The 19,275-nt window shown below is 36.5% G+C and overlaps 1 protein-coding gene across 3 annotated transcripts in view; it reads right to left on the reverse strand.

Moving 5' to 3' along the window:
* Positions 1-19,275, reverse strand: part of WDR7 (WD repeat domain 7) — a 355,196-nt gene that overhangs the window by 78,371 nt on the left and 257,550 nt on the right. For all 3 annotated transcript variants that reach the window (XM_046671781.1, XM_046671782.1, XM_046671779.1), the window contains 3 exons: positions 13,008-13,125; positions 10,810-10,959; positions 10,147-10,229 (listed from right to left, as the gene is read on the reverse strand). In XM_046671781.1, coding sequence (XP_046527737.1) covers positions 10,147-10,229; positions 10,810-10,959; positions 13,008-13,125 — 351 coding nt within the window. The remainder of the gene's footprint in view (positions 1-10,146; positions 10,230-10,809; positions 10,960-13,007; positions 13,126-19,275) is intronic.

A 19,275-nucleotide genomic window follows, 5' to 3' on the forward strand; every position in this document is an offset into this window, starting at 1 on the left:
AGAATAAATTTCAGGATTTGTATTGAGTCTCAGAAAAACTAATCCGAGGTCTTCCTGAAGTCCAGCCTATCTTCTTCCCAGGCACTGGATCCTAGGAAAGGTTATGACTTTGGGATATAGGGATTTTCACTTAAGAATGTCCTTTATGAAGCAGTACAAATTATTAATTTTATTTCAATTTTGACCCTTGAGTACATATCCTTTTAATATTTAGTGTGACAAAATGGGAAGTACACACAAAGCACTTCTACCATACCCTGAAATATGATGGTTGTCTCGGGGAAAAATACTTGTAAGATTGAGGTGCAAGCTAAACTAGCCGTTTTTTTCATGGAACACCATTTTTCTTGAAAGTATCACCAAGAGACACACTGTGGTTACTTGGACTTGGGTATTTGGCAGACATTTTCTTGAAAATGAACTATTTTGTTCGTGTCCAGGAAAACAACTGACAGAATTTGTTGCCAATGATAAAATTCAGGCTTTGAAGTAAAAATTAGAGTTTTGGAAAATGGTATGTGGCTTCCTAATACTCACTGACTTTTCTGATGAGATCAGTAGTGATATTAGCTAATGTGGTTTTTGATACTGTGGATTGCAATGTGGCAATATATGGAGAATACACATGACTCGGTGAACCAATATTTTGCAGAGACAAATGCACAACATTAAATAATCACACATGGATGACAGACCCAAAGTGCAAGATTCATCAGTGGAGTGAATATAACAGTATGAAATGTTTGTGCAGATTGCAGACTCCACATTGCAAGTGATCTTTAAAAAACAACCACGTGTTGAGTTTTGGTGAACTACCAAAGAAGATGCAAAAGAATCTTAACAGGCTATTGAAACACTCCTCCCTTTTTCAATTACATATCCGTGTGATGCCAGATTTTCACCACATACTTCAATTAAAACAACATATGGCAACAGATTAAAGACGTGCAGATATGAAAACCCACCTGTCTTCTATTAAACCAGATATTAAAGAAATCTGCAAAATTATTAAACAATGCTACTTTTCTCAGTATTTTTTTTGTTTTGGTAAGTAGTTATTTTTCATAAAAATATGTTTTTATACCAACATGAACTGAGTTTATCATTATTTTTAATAAATATTTTAAAAATTTCTCAGTTTTAATTTCTTATACATTAAAAATCTATAGATATAACCTTTATAAACAAAAACTCCTTGGGGCTTCAATTTTTAAGGGGTCCTGAGACCAAAAAGTTTGAAAACCACTACAATAAAGACTGGAAAACATTTGGTAATCAAAAAATTGTAACCAGAGGGAGAGAGAGATATCAGCAAAATAACGGGGGCAAAGGTCAGACTACAGTAGATTGAGAGGGTATGAGAAGTGACAAATGGACGGAGTGCAGACTCCTTTCCCTGGAGAAGGAGAAATGAGAGACTGGGGAGTAGACAGAGGAGATGCAGAGGGAAGGAAGGGTTTTTAAATGAGAGATAACAGAGCATGCTTCCAGGATGAGGAAAAGACGCCAGAGAGAAGCAGCTGAGGATACAAGTCAGAGAAGGGTTCTCTAAAGAGCCAAGCCCAAGAGGAGGCGAGAGAGGATGGAATGAAGGATGAAGCAAGGAAGAAGCCAGGGGCTGGAGCACGACAGTTAGTTCATCCTCTGATGAGACAGCACGACTCTGTGTGTCCCTTGACTTGTGCATGCCTGTGCAGCGGGTGCACAGCCCACCCTGCAGAACACAGAGCAGGTGTGGGATCCGTTCAGCAAAGCTGGCATCACTTTCATCTGACTGTCAGCACAAAAATGCTCTTAAGTTTGTCTGTTTGTAAAATGAAGGGCAGGAGTAGGTAATTCATGACACGAGGTCCTTTTCACTTTCAAAATTCTACAATTTGTAATTCTATAAAAATAATGCAGCAAGGTCCCTGCTCAAGTAAAATAACTGGTGCCATTTATTATGACAAAATTAAGGATGAAACACACAAAGTGGTGTAGCTGGTATCATTATTCAACTACAGGTATTGAGCGTCTATATTGAGTGTTCATATTTTCTAAACTAAAAATTGGGACAGAGTCCAACAAAGGATTTCTTTGGTGTCTGTGAATTTATTTGACAAGTCTTTAAAAGGCATAAAAATTAAACCACTCTTAGTTATACATCAAACAAATTGCCTCAATTTAAAAGAATAAAAATACATGAAATAAGGATCTATCTGGGAATTCTGGGGCATGTGGCTTTGGCCAGATGAAGCCCTCTACTTGTTGCTATAGGGTACTGTAAAAGAAATGGTTGCAAAAGCCCCTTTCTTCAAGCTGCTTACAACACGCATACTTGAAGGGCTGTTAAGTGACTAAAAATTGCATTTAGAGGCATATCTAACATTTGCGATGAATATATCCTGAAACCTCTTATATCTCCAAATATAATTTTATTTTCCTATCAACTTACAATTTCATTTAAAAAATCCCTAATCCTTTATTTGTTATGAATTATGTCCCTACCAGTCCTCAAGAATATAATAAAATAGGCTTAAATTAAAAAATTACATTATAATCATATTATATTTCCAGAGGTACTTTACCTTCCTTTCTAATTGAGTGATAGTCAGTAGCTTATAAGAATTTAAATTTTTCTATTCTGAGATTAGTAAAGAACATTTTTGCAAAATGAGTAATAAGCCCTTAAAGTAATAATTTTATAAGTGTATATCATGCACGTGTGTTCTGTATTGCTTCTCTCAGTAACATCTGTCCTTTTCTACACTTTCACACTTTATGCTACTGCACCAAGTATAGTAGCGTAAAATGAGTCACTGTGTTTATACAGCGACCAAAAGAGGAATAATTAATTAAATAGATTGATCTGCTATATGGGGGACTTCACAAGGATATTAAAGTTTAGTAACACACCAACAGGTAAATACATTTTAACAATGAATTCTGAGGAAACTTCAGTGATGTTTATCTTCCCAAGCCGCGAAAGAAGTTCATTCTATTTTCTTAGTGTCTGGGGTATTTTTAACTGAGGATGTTGCATTATTTATAGCCCAGGCAATTAAGTGTAAATTACTCAGAACCTCTGTACTTCTGCCTCTAACAATAATTAGCTAGAGTGCTGGATGAAGCCTTTTTGAAGATGATCTAGAAGACTGACAAAGGCAAAGCAAAGTCCACTGAGCTGGGAGAGAAACCTAGAGGAATTCATTTCTTCAGTGTTACCTTATTGTATTTCTTATCCTGCTTATTCATAAACATAAAATTAATTCAATGTTGTAACAATCATGTCGCCAATATATCTGCATTCTAAAAAGAATGCAGTTTAATTCCTATATAATATAGCCTTATTTGTTATAGTGATGAAAAATCTAGCAGAATTATTTTGTATAACTGTTTTGAAAGATGTCTGTGCTATATTCTCTCAAGGGCATTGAAATCTAAATAATTTTCTTTTCTTTTTTTTTTTAAAGTTTTCTATTTTATTCTATTTTATTTTTTTGAGGAAGATTAGCCCTGAGCTAACATCTGCTGCCAATCCTCCTCTTTTTGCTGAGGAAGGCTGGCCCTGAGCATGTTACATCCGTGCCCATCTTCCTCTACTTTATATGTGGGATGCCTACCACAGCATGGCTTGCCAAGCGGTGCCATGTTCACACCTGGGATCCGAACTGGCCAACCCTGGGCCGCCAAAGCAGAACGTGGGCACTTAACCGCCGTGCCACTGGGCTGGCCCTAAATAATTTTCTTGTATTATTAATGGATGCCACTATATTATTAATAATATCCCTGAAATTAAAATGTGAATTATTAGGGAATATTTACATCTATGACTATAAACTTTATACAGCAATTAAAGTTATGTAATTTGTATATCTTTTACTAAATATATTATAGAAAAATATCTACAGACACATAAGATATAGGAAGATCTAGGATATTTCAGTTAACACAATGAAGCCATTTTTATTTTTAGAAAATAATCATAGTTGGTATTATGCTTATGATTATTGTTTCTATGGCTTTTGAAATAAAATTTAAAATGTGCATATGTTTCATGTACACACATACATACATAGGTACACACATACATGTATATACACACACTACATAAAGGACTTAGGAAAGCTTATAGCATATAATACAATAAAAAGACAGAAAAAGAAGACAGGCCTGAGGTGGGATGATGAAGTAAGAGAATGGGAGAGGTAAGCCATAAAGTACTAAAGTTAGGCAGGGAATTTGGCTTTAAGCTGCCTAACAGCCAAAGCAAAATTTTTAAAATAACATTGGTTTCGTCGGAGGAAAAAAACCCCAAAACAAAAAACAAAACACATACTAGTTCCTCAGTACAAAACAAAGCAAAAATGCCTGCCATTTGGAATTAAGAGAAATGTCTTGATTGAGTCTTCACAGAAGGGACCCTAAACGATACACTGCATGACATCAACATGATCCCTACAATAAATGCGCTGACAGTCTTCTTGCTACACTCTCTTGGAAGGTTCCTCCACGCAAACTGCGGCAATAATGCTGAAGGAGAACTTGGGGAAGGCAACTCTGAAGGAGACCAGGCAGTGTGGTCCAAACAGGCACTCTCTGATGGTTTAGTTTAATCTAGGGGTATAAACTAGAACATGGAGAGGAATAAATGGACCATGTGTTTTTAATCTAGCTTCTAAGTTTCTCTTTTCTCAACTGAGTTTTAGATAAAAGATAATGAACAGTTTGAAGTTAAAGTCTTCCGCTGGCATTCTGTGATGCTGTCTAGGAGGAAGTCTTTAAAAACTACTGATGCATCATTGGAATGCGGGGGCTGGTGGAGTGTCTTCAGATGTTTCCTTGGAAATTCCAACTTTATTCAATAAATAAGCAATCAGGGATCCAAGGGTGTACACAACAGAACATGGTCACAAAGAACAATGACTCAGGTTTTGTTTCCCTCGATTTTGGATTATTAGAGTACTTGTTTTCAAACTTTAGTGATCATAAGAATCAGCAGGAGAGGCTGTTAAACGCAGCTTCCCAAGCTTCATGATAGTCTGATGTAGTGGCTCTCAGGTGGAGCCTAGAAATCAGGCGATTCTCTTGAAAGTCCAGCAACTACACTTAGAGATCTTATTCCCCACAGGGCCTAACAGGCGGTGAGCACTCAATATCTGTTTTTAAGTTTCACCTTCTTATCTGGGTCCTCAGGTCTCTCAACTAACAAACAGTGAATATACTTTGTTGAAAAGTATTTTATATGTTCTATCTGAGGACTCTCAATTTCATATGGATCTTAGTTTTTCAGGTATGTTTCTCCGAACAATGGTTCTATTTCTACCATACGAGCATTGTATCTTAGGTATTGATGGTCTGCCCCTCTTTGCACACTGGCTGCTAGGAAGTTTAGAGACAAATTTATGGCTCACCTCTGGTGAATACAAAGGACTTCTAAACAAGCTCAGCTTTTCTTTCTTTCCTATTTTTATTTTCCCTTTGCCTCAATTCCCTCACTATTTTTACGTCTTACAGTAACTTTCAAAGCTGCTTAAAATCTTTTACGGAACAAGGTAAGTGGGTGTTGTATGTATGTGTGTGTGTATGTATGTATAAATGGATAAATAAATAAATACAGGTTAAAAATTGGATAGCAAAAGCAACAGACTATGAATAAGAAGGTTTGAGTGTTATCTTGGAGCTACAACTTTATTAGTCACTTGATCAATAAATATCACAATCTAATTCTCCAAAAATTTTTAATTTACATAATGCCTTTCTCAAATAATTTTTTGAGAATTAATGGGTTTGAAAGCACTTGGTAATTTGTAAAGTGCTATATAAATGAATTGATTACATTATTATTTTTATTAATTGTACATTGCTATAACCTCAAGTTTTAATATCAGTGAGTGAGTTTTGGTCAGTGGTAAGAATGTCGATTGAATTTTACTGGCATGTGCTCTAATCCATTTCTATTTTTAAACAGAAAATACTATGCGAAGTTTTAAGAATTCATAGAAAAGCCATTATATGAACAAAACTAGAAAAATCAAACTTTTTGTATCAGTCTTTCTTTCTTTTAATAAATTTACAACTTTCAGCTTAAACTTTAAATATATTTTGACTAAAGACGCCAGGGAACAAAGAAATTCAGTTAACAATATAACTGAGTGGATGAATCCACCACTCATTAAATTATATATTAAGTCATCATATAATCATTAATAAACCTGAATAAATAAATGAATAAACAAACAAACCTGAATTAATAAAACTGACTATTGGTATATAGCAACATATAGAGCTTAGCTTAAAGTAAAACTCAAGACTTTCACAATAACAGTAAAATGGTAATTTTATTTCAATATGCGATCTGAGAAATAACTGCCAAATTACCAACAATAAAGAAAATCTTAGAGAAATTACCACATTAAAAGTTTTGAAATTCTGAACCAAAACCTCAAAACCAGATGCCTATCAGAATCACAAGCCCATTGGTCAAGGTTAAAAACAAAACCAAACCCAAGAAAACAAAACTCAGGATCGTTCAGCATTCAATGATGCTACTTCATCTTGGTACTCACAGAAAACAGTGAATTTTATGCAGAACCCAAGGCAGAATACTTTCAATTTTTAAATATTCAATGACTTCAGTATACCATATTAGCTTGTAATTTAATTAATACAACTTTAGACATGAAGATCACCTTTATAACACTGACTAAAAATTATTTAATATTTTTGGAAGAAAACTAATTTTTAAAAAATATATTAAAATGATAATGTCATCCTGTACTTTTTATACATGTAAAATATTTTGAAATATATATTAACTAATTTCTTATATATATTTTTGGTTTTCATATTATTATTAAGATGGAGAGATCCACAGAAAACTAACATTCTCTGAATACTTAAATCACAAGCATTTTGCTGGATGCTTTGACAAACGTCATCTCGCTTAAAAAGAACGCTAAATAAAGTTTTACACCTTCTTCTGATCCATCAACCACAGCAACTAAATACTGGTATATAGCAACATCACAGAGGTTAGCCTAAGGTAAAACCTATAGCATCTTTAAAAAAGGGTAAAGGAAAGGAAACAAACAAACAAACAAAAAGCACAAAGTTATATAAAGATTTTAAAAACAAATGACACAAGACTGGACCACAGATATTCACATCAATGACTAGAGTTTCATATTTAGGGAAAGGCATTTATTTATAAGTAGAGGGCTCATAGGTACTGTAAGCCACCTAGCACAATGGCATGAACATGGCAGCTATTCAATAAAATAATTTTAACTTCCGTTGATATCTTTGTTGTTCATTTATCAATCTAGTACAAATCAGCCAGTAGGTAGCATGGCATCGACCTGTAAAACTTTTGAGGTCCCATCTAAGCCTAGTGTTCTCTGAAGTCCTTGATAATTTATTGTCTGTTTGAACTAACACTTAGCATAAGCTACAACCTGATGTGTTAATAATCTTTCTATGTTTATAAGCTGACTCAAATAAATGGGCCTGTGTGGCTTATATCTTCACAGCTCTAATAGTATCTAACAATTTAATTAAGAGACAGTCAACAACTATTTCTTATAAATCTGATGTTTCATAAAATTATGTCTTATCAACTATGTTCTGGGAAAAGAATTACACGTTTTTGCTTATACTTTGCTGACTCACCATTGCTTAGAGAATAATGGCCAAATTCCTTCGTATGGAATTCAAAGCCCTATACTCTGGCACTATGCTAGGCTTCCATCTGCAATCCATATGCTAGACCCTATTACACAGCATTTGCCACACTCACTATATATGTCTGAGCCTCCAAACATTTGCTGGACCGATTCTTTCTGTAATTCAAGATGGCACATGCCTATGTATTCTGCAAAGCCCACCCCATCAAATCTTCTGTGAGGCTTTCCCAGAACCCCCCACCACTCCTACCACCACCCCCGCCAAACCCCTGCAGAGAACAACTCCTCCTCTCCATCTGGCAACCACTTTTATGAAAGCATTTTTCACAGATATTGTTAGTAGTCTGTCTTCTCCTTTGTGAAACTTTCTCAGACTCCCATATCCAGAGTTAAGCAGTCCATTTATTGCCCAACCCTGTCCCTGGTATGTAATTCTACTCCAGCACATAACACAGCACCCTGGAATTATTTGTCTTTATAACTACCAACCCTACTAGACCCTGTGCTCCTTGAGGATGTCACGTCATTCATCACTGAATCCCCAGGGACTACCTAGTACTGGATACACAGTAGGTGTTCAATAAATGGCATTAAGTTAATAAACAAAATACAATTGCTTTCTGCTAAATCAGAAAAAACTGGCACTGAGCATTCAGTTTACACAGATGCCTCCTTAGCATTCAAGCAGAATCCTTACTCCCCAGTGATTAAACAACAGCAAACAACAGTGGACAGGCAGCAAACCAGGTGACTTACGGAACGGAGCATGCTGCTCGGGGAGGAGGCAGGCTTTCAGCAAGGCAAAAGACAGACAGCATTTAACGCTGAACAGTGTCCTCACATTGACTCCAGGAGGCTTACTTACATCACAGTGACTGGTGCTATAAGGAATGCTTTGCTAACATTCAGTAAGATGAGTCCCAACAAAAGTGCTTCCTCACTTCCAATAAGTGACAAATGTCCATTTTCACTTAGACATCTCCTGAGAGAACAATCGACTAGGCATGTTACAGCTACATGTCTTCTTTCTTTTTTTTTTTGGTGAGGAAGATTGGCCCTGTTGCTTGAGGTCGAAGACTGTCACTGAGCTAATATCTGTGCTAATCTTCTTCTATTTTGTATATGGGATACTGCCACAGCACAGCTTGATGAGTAGTGTATAGGTCTGTGCCCAGGATCTGAACCCATGAATCCTGGGTTGCTGAAGTGGAGTGTGCAAACTTAACCACTATGCCACCAAGCTGGACCACTACATGTATTCTTAACACCAATTAATTGCACAAAAAGATTTGATATATACAATTTTTAACAAAAAGAACATAAATCAGAATTAACATGGCATGATGTTAAAAAGTTACTGTATTCTAACATGCCTAATCTATATCACAAGAAAATATCCACCTGTACATATGTATACTACAGCATAATTTTTTTCTTATATGTGTTCTTCTTTTAACTTCTGGATGGCATAAATCAGAAACAATCAAATGAAGAGGTTAGGATAAAAAGTCTATTGTAAATATGGAAAAAGATATTGGAGGACTCAGAGTACAACTAATTCAGCAAACATTTGCTGAAATGCCAGGAAATACAGAAGACATAGTGTATATATGCACAATTTAATGTCACTGCTCTCAAGCAACTTATAGTCTAACATAAAGCTTTCTACTACAATGTACTCACAGAACTGAGCAAAAATAAGTAAGGATATCATTGAACTTGTCTTAAAAAGAAAAATATTATGTAACTATGACTAACTGGTTGTTCTGTTTTCTACAAAAACAATTATCTTCAACAGATTTAAACACTATTTCTACTGACTACATGCAGTAAAAAAACTTTTAGCAAAATGTACATCAAGCTTTAAACATTTTGAGAACCAAAAACTACTTTAAAAAAATAAACATAATGTTACTACATTTTGACATTTAAACTATCTTCATTTCCTAACAATCATAAGCTATACACATACAAGATTCTTAGAGTTATAATTAATGGATGCAACAGTTTATAAAAGTTTAAACTGCTCTTGGCTTCTTTTCCTGTCTTCTCATAGGGAAAACACCTATACTTAGGATGATATGCAAATGCTGGCCTTTATTTTAAAAATAAAATTTACCAGCAGAAGTGTGGCATAAAGGTTTCTATTGGCTGAAAAGTATATCTTCTCTCATAAGTCAGAAGCTCCCTCTCTCTGTAATGTAAATGATAATTTGAGTGCCGAACATAAGAATACAGACATATTCCACAGATGCTATCTCTTACGCACTTTTCAAGTTGTGAGAAAACCTCTCATGACAATTTCAAATAGCTGGTTCTATTATATTTGTGTATTTGACTAAAATTTGCCTAAATTCTTTTAGGAAGTAAGCAGCTATTAACAATTGGATTTCTAACTGAGCAAGACTAACCATGCTAAAAAAATGCTTTTTACTTTTTTGTTACTGAAAATTATTTTGCATGCTATCAAAGGCTTCTTTACCTGCAGATGGCTGGGAAACATTCTTGAAGACCCTTCTTTTTAACTAAAGATCCTTCAAGGCAGTACATAATGATATCCATAACCTTTATAGAGAAGATACAAATCTAAGATTAATTGCAAATAATTTTCCAAAATTTAAATTATTATCTTAGGCCTCATTTGTCCATGGACATTTTAGATAGTTTGATTTTAATATTTACTTTAAAACTATAGTATATCTACTAAAACTACAGTATATTTACTTTATACTACGGCTATCCTTTCTCTCATCTGTGAAAAACATTCGTAAGACAGTGCAGTAAAATAAAGAAATCAGACTTGTTTACTTTAAAGGCAATTCATATTTATAAACAGTTTGGTAGCTTTTATTTAAGCACACTATATGTTTTCTTTTATTTATAATGAAAGATGTCAAAGAGAACATGATCTTTAAAAATTACTCTAATACATACCAATTCCATGTGATTGGTAAAAGGACAGAGCAATCATTTTGATTTTGGAAGAAATTTAAATAAAGCCTCCAGAAATGATAAAAAAGTTAATTCATTTTAGTTACCTCTCTTTCTTTCTTTTAGAGATGCTGGAAATAGGCTGATTTATATTACTTCGCTGGAATATTTAATTTAGCCTATTCATATGTCATTTAAATCAGAATCTTCTTACCTCCACAAGAAGATCTACAACATCTGTGGGCATCTTTTCAATGAGAATTTCAATGACTCTCAGAATTTCCCCTTTAGCTCGTGCGAGAGTTGTGGTGTGCATATTCTGCTGCGACTGGGTGTTTGCTGCAAGAGCAGTATGTCTGTGTACCTATAAAAACATATCCATGCACTCGATATGGGTGACACTCGATACAGTTTTACATTTCTACCCACTGCTTTATTTTTCACTTATTAATACAATATAAAAACTAAAGAATCAACAAAGACAAATCTCTTGGGGTGGGTCAGGAGATACTTTTGATTGCAAAAGAGTGTTTAGCACAATAAAAACTCAGTATTCTCTAATAAAATTCAATAAATTCCTGGGTATTATATGAGAATTTAATACAATATTATCATGACATTTTTAAAAAGAGACACACTGAAGGTTTGAGAAGTTGGGATACTTGGCACTGAGGTGGACAGCAGATAGCAGATACCAGCATGTATAGGATATGCTCCTTGTTCTCAAGTAATGATAGTAAATGATGCTTATACACCATTCTATGTGCTTTATAATCAAGTTGGGAAATTCAAATAAACATCCCTCCAAAAATAATTGGCATTGCAAAGAGTGTAAGTTCAGTGTGACGTTTCCCCCATACAAATTGTAAGTTCAGAGGAGAAAGGGCCTTAATGGATCCTGGACTAGCCATGGACTAGCCCTGGAGGAGGAGGCATGGAGATGGCATAAGGGACAGCAATAACAATGACAAATATTTCAGTATTACTCTAAAACTCTAAGTGAAGTGGAAAACTTGTTTTTAAAAGGCAATAAGTGTGGACTACGATGTTAAAATATTTTAAAACTACCTTTCTAACCATATGCTGGAGTAGAATAAATCCAAAGCATAGCTATTCTAACAGTTAATTTAAAGATACTCATATGTAAATGGTGCAAAATAAGTTAAAAAACACAACTAATAATAAATACTTGTTTACTCTCTTTAAAGAGGCAGTTTAATGCCTCACATTTATAGGACCTGTATAAGTGGTCAGACTGATGTAAGGCTTTTTCAGTATATTCACTATTACTATCTGTGCATAATTCTCTGATGGGAAAAACTGGCAAAAAATATTCCATGGCTAATATGTCTGTTAATTTATACATACATACACCTTATATAAATATCTAATACCTATAAAATACATAAACACATATACATGTACATTTTAAACACAGTGGAACATCACTATTACAGTATGTACTATTAGAAAAACATATCCTTAGTCTACAAATTTATTTTAGATATGAATTCAAAGTCCCATCACCTCACATAAACCTATACAATTTGCTATTAGGATCCTCCTTCCTCCCTTCTAGCTACCTTCACCTCACAGATATTTGCTGCATGCCTGTTAAAGATGGCTGGGGCAGATATACGACTAATAGGTTTCAGGTTATCTGGGCAGACTCAGAGGTATTTATTTAATATTTTAAAAATTCATCATAGCTACCAGAACAACAACTCAGACAGAGCCCATATTCCGGGATCATGGGATCATGGACACCAAGTCTGCACACTATTCACACTGGAATGGAACAAACCTTTAAAAAAACATTTCGGAGCTTCTCATCCTGTCCTTTTTCTCCCACTACTAAGACCTATAGGAAAGATCCTATAATTGGTTCATTGTTCTTTACTAGTTTTTCAGTTAGACGTGGGCAATTAGTTAGAACACTAAGAATGTGGGAATCAATTGGCATTCAAGTCTTTATCTGTGACATGTAATAGGAAAAACAATTAGCAAGTTTATGACTTACATTTTTGTTTACATTGGAGAGCCAGTGTTAAATAAGAAGTTTAGTTTTGATTACAGGTAGATACTTACACTTGTAAAATGTGAGTACCCTTAATATACTTTAATTTGAATAAGCTTGCTATATTTCTGATTGAAAAATTACTGTCAAATATTTACAACTGAATTAACTTTGAGAACAGAAATGAATGCAAAAGCACTAGTTCATGAATGCATTGCTGTGGAATTCAGTGTGCATGCACACAGGTACATACGTATTCATTTCAGTACTAAATCATTAATCTTCACTGTTCTAGAACAAACTGGAAGGATTACTGCGGATACAGACCCTCAGCTCACAATATCAAATAATTCCTCTAAAGGAGAATATGGAGCACACTGAGAAGTTCTGCTTACCTCTTTGGCTATAGTTGTGATGAAGGCGGGTGGTCTGGCAGTGGCAATGAGTGAGAGCGCATGCCTTGCAGAGCGGGCGGAGTCAGCTGCTGGGCTCAGAGGCAGCCCCATTGTGATGCTAAACAGGGATCAGAAAAAAAGGAAAAAAGAAAAGCAGCATTAGAAATATAGACTGAAGAGATTAGACACAGCTTATAATGTCAGTTCAAGGTCAATGGGAGCACTCAAACAGTTAGAATATAATGGACTTGCAACAATGAGCAGTGATTAGGAGTCAGGGTGTTCTGGCATCAAATACAAAATCGAATAATTAACCGTGAAGATTGAAAACAGTATGTGCATCTGTCCAAAGTGTTAAAAACACCTTGTTAACAAATTATCAAGAACTAGTACTGCATACATATCACAAAGCTAGAATAAGGCACGAACGAATCCTGTGCTGCGAATTTTCATGTTTTTTCCTAAAAAAAGTAAAAGGTAGTAATTTGTTTATAAGGTCATATTAAAAGGCTACATTTAAGGCCATATATCTGAAAGAGAGCAAAATTCACTCCTGTCTAAAAAATTATCATAAGAACTGAGAATGACAAAATAATGTTTGGTTTGTATATTATTTTTAGTTTGAAATAGCCTTCGTACTGCTAGCTTACTCTGCACTCAATATCTTTAGAACCAATCCATTAATCAGCATGCTCTGGCAACAGTTATTTAGTACTGATGCAAAAATTATATTAACTGATATGTATTCTCTATGTATAAAGAACATACAGCATGGCAGTGTCCAGGCTATAAATAAAAATACATACATGATGAAATAGATCTTCCCAAACTGTGAGAGTGTCCTGATAGGATAGTGATGTTATATTCCTTTGCCACTCCCAAAACATACAAATGATATTCTTCTGTTTCTGAGCTTCCTTTATATTAAATAGAGACTACTGTGAAAAGTATTGACTTTTAATTAAACTGTGGCATGTGATCCACACATCAACTGTTTATCAAGAGTATTTTGTTATTCAGTAAGAGATCCAATTATAGTTTCTCCCCCTAGTTAAGTAATTTTGGTATTTAAATATCCATATAAAGATCTGTCCCGCTGTAATTAAATAAGTCTGTGTGCTTCATGTGTAAACTGGACTATGTTTACTAAAAATTCTCAAAAAGTTTATTGGTATCTCTGTAACTGATCTAAGAATCATTATTTTAACTTTTAGTTGAAAATAAAGATGCATTACATACGCAGTTTCATCATTGTTAAAAGAAGGTAAATTGATTACAGAAAATTCTGCTTATAATTTCTTTGTGACTGTTACGCTGCTTAAATCTTGGACCGATAACTGTCTCTATTCTTTTTTCTAAACTGAGGGTAGATACAAAGCAGGAACTCAGAGAGGAGGAAGGTGAGCCTTCCTCCCACTAAAAAGAAAGATGTGAGCAGAGAGAACAAAATACACACACTGAACAGTGAACAGAAGGAATGCATTGGTGGGCGTGTCACCCCATGGAAGATCCTGATGCCCTGGGGTCCCAGTAGGGGCTGGAAAGAGGAAAGCAGGGTGGGGTAGTTAGCAAGGTTCTTTTCTGGATTAAATCTTCATATTGAGAATTCAGCAAAAGGAAATGTTTACTTTGTGAGTAGTGCTGGGGGCTAAACTGCTTAATAATTATAAAGTTTAGATCACATTTTAAGTCAAGTTTTAAAGTACTCAAGCTAATTAAACTTTTTAGATACTCTATGATGTCTCCTTTTTTTCATCAAAGTGGATGAACAGGTGTTGATAATACTGAAAGGCTGAAACAAACAAAAATGTTATTTTAATTGAAAAATTCTGAATAAACCTAAATCAAATTTTGTAAGATCCATAAAATCATTGAACGTTGGAGTTAAAAAAGATCCCCTAGGCAACATCCCTGCCAAGCAGTCAACCAAGGAAAAGGAATATCTATCTCCTGGACAGCCCATCCCATATCTGGAAGGCATGGTACAGAGGAAAAAGAACTGGAACAGAACCCAAGGTCTAGGTTTGAAGTCAGCCTATCGGGTGCTATGTCACGTCCTCTTGCATCTGCCCTAGCACATCCCTAGGAAGTGGGTGACATCAGCATTTACAAAGGAGAACTCAGGTCCAGGGAAGTTCAGTGATGAGCCAAGGCAGTAGTGTAATGTCTTTCAGGATAGCTAACCTTCGAAGAAAATAACTGCAATACTGCAGTTAACTGACTTAATCAATTGGTAACAGGACTAAACTCAGTGGCTTTGGATGAATGGCTAGACTGCATCCCTGAGAGGGGTTTCTAGAGGTATGTGGTAATACTTGGACTTCAGCTCTGTTTTATTCAGTATCAACAGTGGGCTGAGGGCTGGCCCAGTGGCATAGTGGTTAAGTTTGTGCACTCCACTTTGGAGGCCCAGGGTCCGCTGGTTCGGATCCCAGGCACGGACCTATGCACCACTTATCAAGCCATGCTGTGGCAGGCATCTCACACATAAAACAGATGAAGACGGGGGCCGGCCCGGTGGCACACCAGTTAAGTGCACATGTTCCACTTCAGCAGCCCGGGGTTCGCCAATTTGGATCCCGGGTGCAGACACGGCACCATTTGGCAAGCCATGTTGTGGTAGGCATTCCACATGTAAACTAGAGGAAGATGGGCACGGATGTTAGCTCAGGGCCAGCCTTTCTCAGCAAAAAGAGGAGGATTGGCAGCAGATGTTGCTCACGGCTAATCTTCCTCAAAAAAAAAAATTAAAAAATTAAAAAATTTAAAATGTAAATCAATAAAAATAAAAATAGTAAAATAAAATAGATGAAGATGGGCACAGATGTTAGCTCAGGGCCACTCTTCCTCAGCAAAAAGAGGAGGATTGGTGGCAGACACTAGCTCAGGGCTAATCTTCCTCAAAAAAAAAGATGGCTGAATGAAGATACAGGATCCATGGTTATCAATTTGTGTGAATATAAAGTTGTAAATAAGAACAACTGTATTAAATAACAGAACTGGAATTCAGAAAGTCCTCAGCAAGATCAAATTCAGTTAAATAAAGAAATCTTATGTGTAGGTACAAATGACCAACTTTATAGAATTTGAATGGGTCATACACTCCTCTACTGAGCTTATGAAATTGACTTTTGAGGGGTGTATTTGAAACACAGATTGTATGTTAGTGTTGTGGCTGCCATAAGAGCTAGGTTGTACCAAGGGAAATACTTGTATAATAACAGAGAGGGTGTTAGCCCTGCTGTACTTCACGGCTCAGAGTGCCTCTCTGCCTTCCCCATGGAGGTGCTGCTCCCTGCCTTCTGCAGGACAAGCGCTATAGCATACTCCTGGAGTCCACAGAAGTCCTGTCCATTCCCAGCTCTGTGCTGCTGTGACCTCTTGCAGGCGGAAACCAGAGTTCTACTCACATAAACAGGATCCTAGCAAACTCACCACCCACTTCTAAGTCCTTTCTTCTACCCCTTTTGTTACTTGGAGGAGAAACATTTAGTGGGAAGCTGCAAAGCGGGCAGGATAGAGAGGAAAAAGAGAGAGAAAGAATGAGAATGAATGAATATGCACGTGTGTGTGCACGTGAGGATGCGGGTGGTCAGCTGACAGGCTTTCAAGGCTCATGCCACAGCGACAAGTGGATACTCCCCCACCCTTATGCCGTGCCTCGAGGCCACCCCAGATTGAATAAACACAATGTCTTCCTGTATACTGAGAATATTGAAAATGAGTATACTGAAATACCTACTTCACAAGGTTGATGAGAAGATTTAATGAGATAACAGATTCAAAATCATCCAGCCCTGCACCTGACCTACATTGTATGTACAACAGATGCTTCTTGTGACCAAAGATTCCTTAACCAAGTGAAAAGAAAACAAGGTCAACTAACAGCAGGTCACTGGCTTCAAGTTAAAGGCCTAGTCACATATCACCCTTCCCCCATCTCAGCAAATGATTTTGTGAATTTGGGGGAATCAGCGAACTTTTTCCAGTAAGAAAAGTGGTCAAGTTTGGTGAGGGGTGGTGAGTCTAGAAGGGAAGCTGTAGAGTAAGAGGGAAGGAAGCTAACTGAACACATGTAAAAGTATTGGCTGTTGAGTTCAGTGGAAGCTGGAACACCCAACATGATGCAGAGGCATCGCTGTGTGCATTTGAATGATTCCCGTCATCAGGGTCTGGCGGTCTGAGTGCAGGGCTGCATAACGTGGACACATCTATTGTTCTGAGGTCAGGACTCTGCAGTGACCTTTAGAGCAGCCACAGTACAAAAGTGGGAGGGTGTGAGTGTGATAACAGAAAGGAGTTGCCAAGCCATAGAGGAAGAAGAGAAACCTTGTCTCTTCCCTCGATAGTCTACTCAATGCACCACTACTAGAGTAATCTTTCAAAAGCACCAACTTTATTTCATGGTTAACCTGCTTAAAATCCTCAGCGGCTCCTATTGCTTCTAAGAAAAGTCTTAGACTCCTTGGTTCTAAACTCTAGGCCCTCAAATAATCTAGTTTCACTAATTTATAACTCAGTCTTTTTAACACCAATGCTTCTGAGGCCCCACTAATTTCAAAGTTGGGCCCCGAAATCGTATTCCTTTTTTATTCTAGTATTTTGCTAATGCTTTTCCCCTACCCCTTTCCCTCCCCTCTGTTCAATTCTTGTGGAAGCCCAGGTAGTATTTGGCAACTGCTACAGCACTGAATTACTTTCTATTGAAACAAAAAGAACCAACAACAAAACCCATCTATTCCAGGCCCTTAGCACTGAATCACATTCTGCCAGGCATTATGAATTAGTACTGTATTGTGAACTCCATGCAGACTGGGACCGGCCCTCTAATCCTGTGTATCCCCCCAAAGTGCCTAGTACAGCCCTTGGACACAGTGTTAGCTCAGTAGTTACACACTAAATGAAGTTACCTAGCAAATTCAGCAGGAAAAAAAAAATCACTTAAGCCAGTTATTTGACTGAATTGACCAGGCAATGAAGTCAAAGTAATTGATCTGGTAGTCCCAACAGACAAAGTCTAATTCCGCATGTAGTGATCTTTAAAGTCAAGAGTACACGGTGTTTGTGATATATTTTAATGTGGTATTCTAACTGAAAGAAGAAGGATCATACTATCAGAGGTTTGAAATTGAAGGGGTGTCTGCCTTATTCTGGAATCTGTACATAAACAGGGAATCCACTCTTCTTATCTGATCCTGCTTATCTGGCTGTTATGCAGAACATTCGTTATATAGGTTTACAGGACAGGTCTTTGGTTTCAGTCTTTATTCTAAAAAATACGATATGACACATTCTCTTTTCTATTCAGCATTTCAGTATACACATTCAGTATGAAATACCAGTGATGACAGATATTATAAATAAAAAATATGAACAGAAAAATAGTCCACTCAGGCTGAGTTCATTCCTTACATGACTGCTCACACTAATCCTGTTCTAACCCTTACTCCCTCATGGTAAAAAGCAGTTTAAAAGTTCCACGTAAGACCACTTCAGTTAAATGTCACTGTCTACAATGGTCAGACTTCCCCATCTGCCAAATTAAGGAATACTGTAAGGAAATATTTAGGGAGAAAAACACTTAAACTTTCATCCATAGCCCTCAAATCATGGTCAACAGTGTTATGGACTGAATGTTTGTGTCCCCCTAAAATTCATATGGTGAAACCCTAACTCCCATTGTGATGATATTTGGAGATGGGACCTTTGGCAGGTAATTGGGGTTAAATGAGGCCATGAGGGTGAGGCCCTTGTGATGGGATTAGTGCCCTTATAAAAGACAACAGAGAGCTTGTTCTCTTTGCTTCTCTCCCTAATCCTGAGCACAAGGAAGTCATGTGAGCACACAGTTAAGAGGTCAGCTGCCTAGAAGCCAAGAGAAGAGGCCTCAGAATGAAACCTGCCTTGCAAGCACCTTGATCTTTAACTTACCAGTCTCCAGAACTGTGAGAAATAAATATCTGTTGTTTAAGTCACTCTATCTATGGTATTTTGTTACGGCAGCCCAAAGTGACTAAGACAAACAGTAACAGGGCATTGAAAACACTCCCCATCAAAAACAAAGACTAAAGTTATTTTCAAAATAAATAATTACATAACATCTTGGAATTCCATCTTACCCTTTCTTAGTAAAACAGGTGTTAACAATTGTCTTTACTGTAATAAGGAATCATTAATTCCTCTCTGTCATGTCGGACCTTAATAACTCATAGGTGGCATTAATTTCCTAAACTCAAAGGTGGCAATTCCTCCAATAAGTGCCTATCTT

This window comes from Equus quagga, chromosome 9 (assembly GCF_021613505.1).
Source record: "Equus quagga isolate Etosha38 chromosome 9, UCLA_HA_Equagga_1.0, whole genome shotgun sequence".
Taxonomy (NCBI): domain Eukaryota; kingdom Metazoa; phylum Chordata; class Mammalia; order Perissodactyla; family Equidae; genus Equus; species Equus quagga.